Here is a 14,828-nt window from a genome sequence, read left to right on the forward strand (position 1 = left end):
CACACCATGTAACATTTTTAGTCTGTCTCTTGGAGGATCATTTTCATACATGGTCTACTTTGTGAGTAGCATAATAGGTCATATTTTCCCTTTGTTCCTACACTTGGTGGGAAAAGGAATCCTACCCATCTTTCTTATTCTCACGTATCCACTGTTTCCTCTAATTGTGTGTTAATTTTTTATCACATAACATCCAATCTTATATTATTAGCAATTGGGTTTTCATGGTATATAGATCACTTACCTTGGATCCTCATAATAGTGTGATATCATTTTCAAGGATTTAATTTTTCACTTCTTACATGGTATCTCATTGCATTCTACCTTTCCATGGCCTCATAGGAGTTTTGATCTCTTTGGTTTGGATTGGGTGTTGCATGAGGATACTATCTTGATGTTGAAATTGCTTTATCCTTCTTCATCACTTCCTTAAGATGCCAAGATAAGAAAATATTTTTCCATCTAGGGCCATAAATGGTCTCCTTATTCTCATATATTTTTCTTATAGAGTACACTAGCATAACAAAACTTGCTAGGTCTACTTACTCTTCCTATTTCATGTCTTGGATTGGTTGGCTAGCATGATACACACACTTGCTAGACCATTTAACTTATTCTAGAACATTCTTAAATAATTCTCATGGAGTAGAAAATAAGGATTTTGAGTATGGGTTAGAGTACTTTAGCCTTGGGGGCTTGGTATACTTTCTTTTTTATCCTCAAGCCTATGCATTGTTGCTTCATCACCTTTTTGTTCATCCTCTTGTGAATCCCTTTATGGATTATGCATAGACCTAAAGAATGGATTCTCCATGTAAACCTTCAATTTAGGAAGAGAGCATCCTTGACATAGGGTCTCTCTCTCCTTTGCACACATGCATGCTAAATTTCATATATGGGTCATACATCCGCACATATGTTAAATCTTATTTATGGGTAACACATACAAGCTCATTAAATCTCATATATAGGTAACACATTCAACTACAACATAATAAATCCCATACATAGGCGATGCATCTTTTTTCTTTGATTTACAATGAGATGTACATTTCTCATTGGAGAATTAATCATGCCACTTCTCTCTCTACTTCTCTTAGTTAATGATTTCTCCCTTTTATGATTTTGGAGTTAGCAAAGAGTCAATCCCCTGGGGGCTTGATGGATTCTTTGTCTCTTTGATTATGATAATATTATCTCATGTCTGTGCTCTACTTTACCAGGAGTTTGGATCAACTAGTCCATACTCTCGCTAAAGTGGGGGCTAAATGTACCGTCTTAAATTGGAAGCACTTCAATTTAATGATGGTTTAGTACCTATTTAACACAAGATCGTCATTCATGTGTATCTCCCCTCTCTTCCTCTTTATTCCTCTTCTCCTAGGTTGAATTAAGGTAGGACCTAATAGATCTTTTTTAAAGCTCCTATTTTCATGATGTACAGCTCAAGGAAGGATCTAACCACTTTAGTCCTCCATTTCCTTCATCCAATCACTCAAAATTTATTTTCTACACTATAACTGCCATATCTCAAAATTTGCACCTAATTTAAGGATTTGGGACCTATTTTGGTAACCCAAAGGAATCCTGAGGGTTCTATGCCCTAGTTGGCAAGGACGTAGTAGGTCCCTGCCCAATCAGGGGTATAGCATGTCCATGCTTGGGCCCTATTTTGGGACCACCCCTCGGGTCACGTGTTTAGATTGTTCCCTAGAGTTAGTGCATAGTATTGTAAGCCTGTGGGAGAAATTTAATTCTAATCCCTTTATAAATCCATTCATTTGCTTCATTTTGCATCCATAATTCACATGCTCAAGTAACATCAACCATGTTCAGATCATGCATTCACAAGATCGAGCACTCACGCTCAAACACTCAAGTCTTCAAGCATTCTTGAAGCAAATCCCTTGATTGAAGATCAAGGATTCAAGCATTCAATCAAGTAAAGGAGATTATCTTCATGATCTTCCTCAATCCATTCAAGGCCCTTTGTTGCATCTTCTACACTCATTCATCCTCATTCTTGATCCAATTCAATTGGTAAAGAGCGCTCATTGCACTCGATTCAAGAGATCCTACTATTGTAAGGTGAATTTGTACATTTACTTTACATTTCTGTAATTCAATTATTTCAATTCAAGGTTAATTCCTAAATTGGTGTTTGACTGAGGCAAACCCCCCATCAACAAACAAAAACCATTTTTTTTTTTGCAACCTAAAGACCTTGGAAAGACGAATTGGTTGTAGATTCATATACCTTTTTCGCCATTTTTTGAAACTGCGAAATCAAAACCAAGTTCAAACACAGTTGATAAGGGACACATTGCTCCCTTGCTTCAAGAGAAAGTCACCCCTACCAAATCATCGAAATACTTTTGAGTTTTGGTGATTTGGTGGTTTTAATCTCATATTTGACTTCGTTCAACCATGGAAGCAACACAAGTAGAAAATCAGATCCAAAGCTGAGTATTCTAATTACCTTTTTATTTCAACATATGTATTACATCTAGTGTCTTATTTCATAGTTCTTGCTACATTAGGGTTTTAAGGATTTAACATTCTTTCTCCAACTCTATAACCCTTAGATCTTTGTTTCCATTAGTGCTCCATCATTTTTCATCATATGGTTGGCACTAATCCTCTTAGATCTAGTTACCTTAGAGTTGGAATTGAAAGGATTAAATTCCTTGATTTTCCTTTGAGGTGTTAGGCTATGTGATTAACTTAGGTTTATTTACTTGTGTCACATTTCCCCCTACACATTTAGGAACAAATCCTAGAGGGATGTCATTGGGCAAGGTTATAGAGTATCACTTGAGAATGGGAATGTTATTGGGGCACGAAGCAAGGGGGGGGGCATGGAAAAATTGGTGTGAGTTGCCTTCAACCCTTTTAAGCTTGGTTGACTGAGATATTAAAGGGCCTATGTTTCATGGTGTGAGTGATGTCTAAAATTGTCAATTTGTCTTGATCTAGATGCTTGTAAACCAGAAATCCTAGCTTTAGTATTGTTCACGTTAAGCATCATTTCCAGTTGAGCTCCAACATGTTTCCATGATAAGGCCTTAGTCATAGCATTTGGATGTCATGCAAAGGGCTTAAAACCTTTCTCTAAATGGTCATCATACATTTAATTTGATATCTCATTCTAGGGGTCCTAAAACCCTACTTTTCTCTCGCTCGACTTCATTCAAAAAAAATAGTTTGTTAAAGTTGGATGGATTATAATGTTACTTTCCTTTCAAATCTCAAGATTTTTCTTATAAATCTCACCCACCCTTAAATACCACATCATAAGAAAAAAATTAAGCTTGCAATCACTAAGTAAACTTTGACTATTTAATACGTTTAGCTTAGGAATCAAGCCTTAGTGTGTGATTTTTAAGTTGTCAAATAAATCTCATACATTGTAGAAGTGTCATTAGCAACCGATCAAATGTCAAACCCCATGAAGAAAAATGCAACTTCACTTTTCACTTTTATGTTCTCCAAATCTTTTGTAATCTGTCGTATGATTTAGTTAATTTGCAACCCCTGAGCCTTCTCCATCTCCCCATCATTACCAAATTTTAATTCCTAGCATTCCCACTACAAAACTAGACTGGCCAATTTTCCTATGAAATTTTAAGCCCGCTCACAAAAGAATGAAAATCTATTCCACATCATATGAGATAGTATCTAGAACAAATTGTATGGTAAAATTAGCATGTATACTAATTTTTTATAGTATAAATATTTTATTTCTTCAATTATTTGTAAAAATTATTGTTTGACTAATCTCCTACCCACTAAGATGTGTCTCAAAGAAGGAAACATATATCTGGTATTGAAGACTTTCCCCCAAACTATCAATGCATAAAGTTATTCTTGTTGTCATCTTAGCCTTTCGGTTCATGTTTCTTCCCACCCTCTACTACCCACCTCCAGTCACCTACCTAGATCCGCCCCCATACCCGTTTCTGTTTTGAGAATAGTGATCAAGACCTCTTCATTTTTCATTTGAGAAGATTCCTTTGCCCCACTAGCTTCAAAGATCACAATCAAGTGTCCACCATGTTTCACTCACTAGCTACCGCAATTTGGGAGTTGGCTCTCTTCTCTATCCCCCACCACTCCATTCCCAGCACTCCCAGATTTGTTTGACGGAATACTTGTCCCATGAACCAATGGTTTGATGATGCATGTAAAATTTTCCACCACTCCTTGTACTTGGCTTTTGATACTCATTCCCTTGCTTTCACCAATTTATGACTCTCTTACAAATGCTTTCTTCGCCATAAGAAACAATTATCTATTGCTTCACAGGGAAAATCTCTTTGTGACATGCTTATTCAGTATCCCAAGTTGTTTTGGCGCATCATGTTCCCCTGGCGTAACCAACATCAATCCACGCTCGACCTTCACCTCCTTGCCTCTCATGTCTCCACGTTGTATGACATCCTAGGTCAGCTCACTCCCCTTCCCAGCCCATTCCCCCATTGTCACTTATTCTCCACCTCCAGCATTTACGAGGCCATCAGACTTATGAGATGCAACAAGGTGGCTAATGAGGAGGGTTTTTAGGCTAAGCTCTTCAAGCTCGGTACCATGATCCTGGGCCCTTATCTCTCTACATTGTTTAATAAAGTGGTTTGTTTTCGTTTTCCAAACTCATGGTCGAGACAAGTTATTCACCTGATCCATAAGTCTGGGTTAGCCTCTGATCCTAGAAACTATAAGACCATCATTATTGGTCATACATTTGCCAAACTTTATGCTACAGCATTAAATACTATCTTATCCAATGAGCTTGACAAGAGGAATTGCAGGGCTAAGGGTCAAGCAAGATTCAGGGCAAACTACCAGACCATGGATCATATCTTTACACTACGGGCTATTATCGAGGAGGCTCGACACCACTCGAAGAAAGTCTACTGTTGTTTTGTGGATTTTCGTAAGGCTTTTGATTCCATCCCTAGAGTGGCCTTTTTCAAAAACTGAGAGATATTGGTATTTATGAGATCTTACTAACAGTTATCATGAGATTATATGAGACAGTGATTGTTAGACTTAGGACCATAGAGGGTCTCTCCGACCTTATCCAAAGCACCATTGGGGTGAAGCAAGGTTGCCCCCTCTTGCCCACATTATTTGGGATCTACATTGATGAGCTTGAGGCTTTTCTCAGTGACTTCTCACTTCCAGGTGATGGTTGTCATCTACACCAGGTATTGATCTCCATCCTTCTCTCTGTGAATGATGTGATTCTTCTTGCCTCTTCTCCTGAGGGTCTTTAAAGACTTTTGGATAGACTTGCATCTTTTTGCGACATGAGACAGCTTGTTGTAAACCATGAGAAGACTCGTGTTATGGTCTTCAATGGTTGAAGACCTCACATCTCCATTTTCACTTCCAGGGTCGGGAAGTTGAGATTACATCATCTTACACATACCTTGGGTTTAAGTTGTCCAAATCTCATTTTAGCTTGAGACCAGCCATTCAGCCTCGGATCAGTAAAGGGTTGGGTTCCCTTGCCATGCTCGAGATACAGTGCTTCAAACTTTCAGGACACGTCATCTAAGCTATCCTTCTTGGATTCCTTAGTAAGACCGACAATGATCTATGGTTCAATGGTTTTGGGTCCTTCCTTTTTAGACTTGGATTGGGCCATGATTAAGCGTACCCAGACTCTGCTCCTCTGTTGGATTAATAGATGTCATAGATATACCCCCCACAGTATTATTTTGGCTGAGTTTGGAGCTCACCCATTCAGGTTTGTAGCCAGTTTTGACCTAATCTGGTTTCTCCATCATCTTCTTGGCTTTACAGACTCAGCTGAAGGCCAACACAGATACCTTTACTTAGCCTACAGCTCCTCAGTTGCTATTGTAGACTCTGATCCAACCCGTTGTTGGTATGCTCAGGCTACTATCTTGCTGAGTTCAGTCGGGATCAATATTGACTGCCTCCCTCCCTACCAATTCTCATTGGACACTCATGCTCATCTACTCCCCTCTCGGCAAGAGTTGAAAGAGCATGTCAAACTTGACATTTACAGGCAGTACATCATATGGACCTAGGTGGATCCTCTAGGGGGACTATGTCTGAGGATGGATTTCTACGTCGAGCACTTCTTAGATATTTGAGATGGGATTATTGTACGTCCTGAGTACTTACACAGATATTAAACACATGCCCTACGTATCTCCCTTGGCTCCTTTAGGGTGGGCTTGCACAGATTCTGAATCTACGTTTGTCACCATATTGCTAGAGAGGATCAAGTGTGTAGACTTTGTACATTAGTAGAGGTAGAATCTGAGATCCATTTCCTTTTCAAATGCCCCATATACAACGAGATTAGAGATTGCAAATCCCTCTCCAATTTTTTCAAGTACACAGATCAACATTGCATTTTGTTCTATCTCTATGAGTCCTTACAACTTCGTGACCATACTTTATAGCTATCATTTCCCAAGAGTTAGACTAAGGCATAGGTTATTACGACCTTCTCATCCTTAGCTTTAGCTTGGGGTGTGAAGCAACCGTACAGTTTTCTTAACATGGGCCATTCTAGATCTGTGAGACCCCACAAGGGATCTTTTCACCAGTGACACTCCTCTCATAGCACTCAGCTTTATCACAGGGCCTCTGGTAACCACACATATCAGTCATTGTTGGACTTTTCCCTTGTGAGGATAGATACCTATTCTTTTCTGTGATGTCTCCTGCTTTCTTCTTCTTTTGTTGTATTTGTTCTTTTTTGGACATCGTTTGGTGCTTCGTTTGTCTACTTTCTTCTTAGTGTAAGCTTCTAGTCCCATAGACCCACGTTGTGGTCTTTTGTTGGACATTAATATAATTATCTTATCTTATCTCCAAAGTTTGTTGACCAAAAGGTGATGTCCCACCTTTAAAAATCTTATGGCATAAAATACTAAAATTAAAAAATTGTATCTTCTATCATCACCCTTGCAAAACCATTATTGCATATGTTTCAAAATATAGTAACTACAACTAGATGGGAATTAGCATGTTTATGGAAGTGCTAAAATATAAAATGACTGATTTTATTGATTCATATTTTCATTGGATACATTCGAATACATACAGAATAATGAATCACATTGATATTTGAATAGCTTAATATAGCTTTATTTTCTCTTTTTATAACTACTTATGGGAATAACTTCCCAACAATTAAATATTTAACTTATTTATTTATTTAATCTAAACTTAGAAACTAACAAAATTAATGTAATAGATCTAACATTCCCCCCTTATTACATTAGTCCAACAAAAGTGAAAGTTGTAAAGATTCCTATTACATTAATCCAACACTCTAGAAACTTTGATGAAGCTCCTTCACTAGTATTCTTCATTGGAGCCTTTGATGAAATGCTTTCGCCAATCTTCGCTTATTGAAGTAGATTTTCTCTACGCAACTTCAGATTGCAAATCTTGAAGTTGTCCTCATAATATGAGTGTTCCCACTTCCCTTGCACAATGAGACAGTTCCTCCAAAATTTTGCATCTCCTTGGAGTGTGTCTAATGTCTCCTTCAATGCAGTAGGAACAATAGTCACTACTATGACTCCACATGAAATGTCTTTCCTCCTCTCTCCTTGGAAGGACAGTCATGTTGTCAACCCCCCCTCTTCTCTTCAAAGACACAAAAAGGTGCTCCTCATGCAATAATCATCTCTAAGTGAGAAGCTAGCTAGAGATGATAAAAATCCTCCAGCCTCCAACCTCTTATAGTTTATTTGCTATTCTTTGAAGCACAAATCTTGTATCATTTTCAAGTGGACTGTCACATTCATCATTATTTTTATGTACTACAAAATCACAAAAATGTGTCTCACGTTTAGTTGCAACAAAAGTTGTATTTTTCTTTAACTTTCCATCAATGAGATCTTTGGCCCACTGAATACAATTCTTCTATACATGTCTATTATGCTAACAATAAAAACATTGTAATTCTTTAATGGGAAGAACACTAGATTTATTTCTAGCAAATAAAGAACATCCTTCAATAATATGATGACTCTTATGAACTCGACTTCCTTCATCAATTAAAGAAGAAATTATTGTTTCTAGGCTAGGATTCATCTTGTTCAAAACAATATGATCAAAGCTTGAAGGCATGCTACTAAGTAGGATTGCTTTAGCATTATCATCATCTGCAATTGATCCCTATTTTATTCCCAATAAATAAATAAAAATCACAGCATATTGATGGACTCATAGGCTGGAAAATATAACATCTACAGAATAAATCTCAAACCTCTCTTCAATAAAAAAAATTGTAGATCTCATCTGTAAAAGTTCGAAAGAAATCTTCTCCCCATTGATCAACCCATTCTAATACCAAATGAAAGTGTTAAAATATAAAATGACTGATTTTATTGATTCATATTTTCATTGGATACATTCAAATACATATAAAATAATGAATCACATTGATATTTGAATAGTTTTATATAGTTTTATTTTCTCTTTTTGAAACTACTTACAAGAATAACTTCCCAACAATTAAATATTTAACTTATTTATTTATTTAATCTAAACTTAGAAACTAACCTAATTAATATAATAAATCTAACAATTTCGATGGGTAGCCAATCTTTTAGGCTAGTTGGGCATTTAGTTCTTCCAAATATACTACATAATTGTAATACAGTCCAAATATATACATCATCCACGTTCTTTTTCTATGGACGTGGCTATCCTTCCTACAAATTGCACCATTGACTAAATTTTTAAAAAAATGAAAACACAATGAAATTTTTTATAATTTTCATCATTTGATCTTCGTGATCTGTATATTTTGTGATCGAAAACAACAAATTTTTTAAGAAAATTCCACTATATTTTCGTGAATCTGAAAAAAAATCATGTTTGACCTTTTGTCTTTGGTGCATTATGTATGGAAATTAGCAAGCATCTTTTTCTATACTCTCCAACAACCATCTTTTTCCAATGATGTTTACCCATATTTTCCGTTTTATATTAATAGCGTATCAAATAGATAATCGTTGAAACGTACATCCTTCCTTCAATGACTTTAAAACTGATAGTGATGACTATACAGTTGATGACTGGTCGATCCTAGCCTCTTGTAAAAGATAATATTTAACATTTCTTCTAATCCCTTGCATTTCAACTATTATACAAATGATACAGACCATGTGTGCAATGTAGTTGAAGGTCGTGATTTTTGTTGTGTATGCCACACGCACGAGGACAAAACCATTATGATCATTCAATTGTTTAAATAAAATATCAATCACATATCTTTCCCATATCTCTAGCTTTACGGTTGATTAATTTAAAAAGTTGAGAAAATTAATAATGCTATAAAATGTTGAAACTCACAAATTGTTAAAAGTAGAGGTTCATGTATTTTGTGAAAATCTATCACTTTATTTAATTAGCAACATCATTCTTGTATTAGGCTTCCCGCTTCGGCGTCTGGCTTTGACTGCGTCTGACTTTGGCTCCTGCATCAAGCTTCGGCTCTTGCGTCCGGCTTTATGGCAGCCACTCCGGCTCTGGCTTCTACTGCTTTTCGGGCAAGCATTTCTACTCCGGCTTCTGTTGCTTTTCAGACTAGGGCTTCTCTTGATCCTGGTGGGGATATTCGTTCCCCAGGAGCTGTGGGTGGCTCGGCCATTTCCTATGCTGATGTGGCCGCTTATGAGGCTGGTCTCGGTGGTCAAGTTGTGCATTCAGGGCCTCGTGTTGTTGTGCCTGTTGTAGTATGTAACCCTATTATGATCAATCTAGAATCTGATGTTGCAAAGAGATTTCTACTTATGTAGAGGACTTCTCCTCTACCGTTGCCATTTTTCGTCTTAAGGGTTTCTGGCCCTCTCCATTGAATCTGCATGCCTAGATTTCCAAATTTTGGGAGCCTATAGTTTCAAATATTGTTCAAATTTTCCCTATGGCAAGGGGCTTTTTCATTGTGAATTTTGCTTCTAAGAAGGATCAAAATGCCATCCTCAGGCATGGTTTCTCTTAGGAGGAAAGATTCCCCTTGATGGCCAAACCATGGTATGTGGATTTTGATCCGTCTATTGAATCCTTTAACAAAATACCTCTATGGGTAAGGTTGTTTAATCTTCCCCTTAACTTATTGTTGGATTCAATCCTGGAGGCCGTGGGGGAGGCACTAGGGGATTTTTTGATGAACTCTGTGCCTTCCAATATGTTTCGAACAACGTATGCTTGCATTCTTGTGTAGATTGACGTCTCTAAGACGCTTCCAAAAATGATTAAATTGGCCTCTCCTAATGGCTCTTGGATTCAGCCTTTAGATTATGAGGGCATTCTATTCAGATGTCAGAAATGCCATAAAACCAGCTACCTTGCAGCACGATGCTCCTCAAGAAAAGTCAAATAAAAAAAAGTCACCTTCTTGGTGGAAAGGGGTTTTGGATGACCACTACACTGTTCAAAAAGCTCCCTTTGTTGGGGGTGATTTGCTTGATTCTTCTTAAGATTCTTTGGAAGCAGATTTTGTTGTTGCTCCACATGATTTAAATGTTTCCCCTATGGTGGTGGCCAATACTGCTCCTTTGAATGTTGCTATTTTTTATTCGGCTGATGCTCCTCAAGTGGCTCTGGGTTCGAGGGGAGCTGTTGGCCCTCTTTCGTGTGGTGGTGGTACTTCTTCCTTGGCTGTGAGGGATGTGGTGGCCAATACTGTTGACCCACCTTCAAATGTTGCTATCTCTGATTCAACTGATATTGTTCTGGCTCCGAGGGGAGCTGTTGGCCCTCTTTCATGTGGTGGTGGTACTTCTTCCTTGGGGCTGTGAGGGATTTGGGGAATGCTTGTGGTTTGGATGACTTTGCTTGGCAGAACGCTGTTAAGATGGTGGAGGATGGATGGACAAGAGTAAAAGGAAAAAAGGTTAAGCCCTCTTTTCCATCATTTGATATGTCTTTACGTTCTCAAAAGACAGGATCTAAAAGTAAATCTTGAGGCTCGGATTTCTTTTCCAGCTGCTCACCTAATCTTTTTTTATTCTGTCCCTTTTTATTTTAGATAACGTGGTCTCTTTGGCCTGTTGTCTTGTAGTTTGACATGGTTAAATGTCTTTTGTTGTAACCATGGGGTTTCAAGATCCAATTTAAAATCTGTTTAGGTGGTAGTAGTGCACTGTGTTATCTATAAGGCCACCTTAGTCGCCTTGTTTTGTCAAGCAACCTGTCTCATCTCAGGTTTGTTGTTTTTGAGTTTGGGCTTCATTAAAAATTATAAGATTTGTAAAGAATTTCAGACACCCTTCAAAACCTATTTTCCTTATTAGAAAACATACCAGGAAACGGAGTCTTAATTGATAAGTACCACGATCCTTTACCAAAAATGCATGTTGTTCATATTTCGATAATTTCATGTTTTTAAATCACAAATAGTAGTCCCTTTATTTTCTATCAGGATGAATACAAACATGCCTTAACCGCATGCCAAGTATTTGGAGCTATAGAGATTAGCGAAGGAAGTATTCACTTGCCACCATGTAAGCCTGACCAGATAATTTCTGAATAACGATATGAAAATAAACTCTGTTGTGTGAGCTTCAATAAGAAAATGATCAATATTGTGAAGAATTCCTTCATGGTCATTGCAAGCTTTGACTCACCGTGGATAGCAGGAGCAAAATGTTTATTATCATCACCTTTACGAAATGGGTGACAAAAAATCATTTCAATCTGTTACACTGGGAGATGGATAAAAGTAAAACCTTGTTAAGGATATTTCTCGAAGCAAACTGAAATGGGGCTGCCAACATCATTGTATTCTTAAAGATTTCCTAGCCATTTCCAACGCCCCATCCATTGTTTTGTTGCCGCCGATAAATCCACTACTGTGTACAAACACACAGCCATCAATGCCAGCTACCTCTGTAAGCTCATCATCTCTAAGTCCTCGCCATGCTAATGGCAGGGGTTTTCGACTATCAAATTGACCTGGTGCAACTGCAACAGCCTGCACCCTCCAAGACAAACTTCTATCATCCTGCAAAGAAATAGAAATTGCATGTCAAACTAACAATTTTGCAAAATACTTAAGCAATAACAGGCACGGCTGAAAGCCACCACTTGTTTAAAGCGTTATAAATTTGAAAAATGAAATGCCCCAAAGAATGCATTATCATCAAGAGTCCGAGAATACCTATAATATTCCAATCAAAACAGGTATTTTAAGACACGCATGCCATCCCAAAAACTTTAAAGTGACTAAATACAGAATCCATTCAACTTAATTTCACATCCAAAATACACCATTTTCTCAAAAACCTTCTAGCTGAGGAATATAGGTTGAATCGAGATTTTGCATACCAGTGATGAACTTGTTGATATTTCTACTATGGCGATTTCAAAAGAAAAATTGAAAAGTGTTCAGGAAAACGATAAAAATGCCACATAATACCGAATGTGCGGGGTGTGGAAAATGTCAAAAAATACCCCTATAATATCAATGTGCCAGGTGTCGAAAATGTTTTTTGAACTGTTTGACAACTATTAGTATACAGATTGGCACTCGCCTTTTAAAGTGATATTCCCCTCATATTGTTGCACGAACTCTCCTATGCTGGCAGCATTTCTTTTACGTTAAATATTCCAACAGACATTCTCTAAAAACAAGCACTTTTTGGAGCAGGCGACATCATTATTTTTCTATCATGCCCACTGTTTTGTTCAGACTGTTGAGTGATAATTCTCCTATTTTGGCTGGGCTGGCTGTGTCATTATCTCCAAGTTCGGATGTCTTTTGTGAGGCAATATGCCAGGCGATTATAGTCATTTTTTAAAAGACTGCTGTAAATTTTCTTGGTTTCTATATATTCTGACCCAGCCATGAATCTGTGATGGTAAATCTATGTCATATTAATAAAGAGATGAGAGTTTCTTACAAAGATTTACAAAGACAATTACAGAAGATAGAATAGGAAACTTTCCTAATCAAACTAATGATGATCAGATGATCATTAAAGAAACATTTTGTTATCCTAATACCCTTCTCCCTCAATGGTCATCGTGCTAACCACCTTCCAGAAGACATGATGTCTTTGCCCCCTTCTCATCAGAGTTATGTTGTTGCTGAGACGTTCTCTGGATCTTCAAAATCTTCAAAATGTTAATGACCACGAAGCCATCCAATCTGATGTTGGGTATCAAAAGGTATTACTCCTTAGAAACCAGAGACACCCAGATGAAACTGAAACCATGATTTTGAGGAAAATAACCAAACCCTTTTTGCAAATGAACTCCAATATAGATTGCAAGATGATTCACCAAGAGCTTTTACAGATGAGCACAACAACTCCAAGCAAACTACAAAAAGACAGTTTTTGGGAGACAAACCAGACATGATTTTTGAGTTGAAAATTTGATCAAAACCAAAAAACAAAACTGAGATATGAATCAGAGAATATGAAGTTTCATTTTCAAAATAACTATAAAACCCAACAAAAAAAATGTAAGCGGCAAAACACGAGACTTCACATGGTAAACAGCACATGCAAGGAACATGAACTCAAACACATGCAAGAACATGCAACTCGCATGCAACAAACATGCAACCTTTGAAACTCAGAGACTTTTGCTAAAACTAGGAAATCGCACAATCAAAACCTTCAACCAAGCTCATTATTTTCAGTGAAAAAACTTCAAACAAAAATCACAGAATTTTCAATAAATACCTCCAACAATTTTATCTAAATAAATCGGAAATCAAATTCCTAGAAAAAAATCTAGATCAAAAGAAATTCAAATATTTCTTAAAAAATTTGCCAAATTTTATAAAATCCCATCAACCCACTCTAATACCATGCTATGATAAATTGATGTTGTAATAACAAACAGAGGAAATGAAAACTAATCATTAACCCAAAAAACAGAATAAAAAACTTTCCTAAACAAACTAAAGATAATTAGATGATAATTATATAAATATTCTACTATCCCAATAGAATCTCTATATACAAAACTTAACAAGTGATTAATGGAGTTATAGCTGTGGCAAAGTCAGTAGCTATTTGCATGAATTTTTATGATTTAAAAAGACATTATAAACTAGAATCTCTTCTACTTTATATGCTGTAAAATTGAATTAAATCTGATAAGATGCATTAGAATTATAAAATCTCTGTCACTGATCCTCTCTTCCAATGCCAATAACACCATTGAAAATAATAAATATTTGTCTTTAATAGCAATTAAAATAGCTTGAGATCGTCTACAGGCTGGGAAAAAAATTAATATGATGTCTTAAATCAAGTTGAAGAAATAAGATGGTCATTTTTTCCAGACTGTTCAAGATATCACATAGGACTTTTTCTGTTTTGAACCTCTGAATTATGTTATCAAGTCAATCAGGCACTTCCAGGAACCAAAAAAGGACCCAGATGGGCTCATGAAGCTGTACCTGATATAAGACATACTTAAGTAATGGATCCACATTCAATTCCTGCTCAAGCTGAAAAATATGCTCTTTCCACTGTAAAAAAGGCGGAAACATTTACCAAAACAAGCATAAATCTGAGAATAAGGAAAATGTATTTATTTTTAGTGAAATTATAGCTTCAACACCTAATAAAATTACTCACTGGGCAATATCTCTTTAGTAACATTATCTCTCCACTTGGATCAATGTCATTCCGCAACTTCATGCAGTCTGCAACTATTGAGCGTCCAGGTAACCAAGATTTGGCATAATGGTGCAACATCTGAAACGAGAACAAATACTTAGCCCCTGAAAATATGTAAGATCCCTAATTAACAAATACTTTGCCCCTAAAAGTATGTAAGATCCCTAAATTTACAGATAAAAATGT

General features: G+C 36.8%; 1 protein-coding gene across 1 annotated transcript in view; it reads right to left on the bottom strand.

Moving 5' to 3' along the window:
- Positions 1-11,343: 11,343 nt before the first annotated feature.
- Positions 11,344-14,828, bottom strand: part of LOC149576671 (uncharacterized) — a 41,912-nt gene continuing 38,427 nt past the window's right edge. The window contains exons 5-7 of the mRNA XM_089818910.1: positions 14,601-14,720; positions 14,420-14,491; positions 11,344-12,007 (exon numbers count right to left, since the gene is read on the bottom strand). Of these exons, the coding sequence (XP_089675036.1) occupies positions 11,780-12,007; positions 14,420-14,491; positions 14,601-14,720 (420 nt within the window). The 3' untranslated portion in view covers positions 11,344-11,779. The remainder of the gene's footprint in view (positions 12,008-14,419; positions 14,492-14,600; positions 14,721-14,828) is intronic.

Source organism: Cupressus sempervirens, chromosome 1, assembly GCF_028749045.1.
Source record: "Cupressus sempervirens isolate cs-2001-9-10 chromosome 1, ASM2874904v1, whole genome shotgun sequence".
Classification (NCBI taxonomy): Eukaryota; Viridiplantae; Streptophyta; class Pinopsida; order Cupressales; family Cupressaceae; genus Cupressus; species Cupressus sempervirens.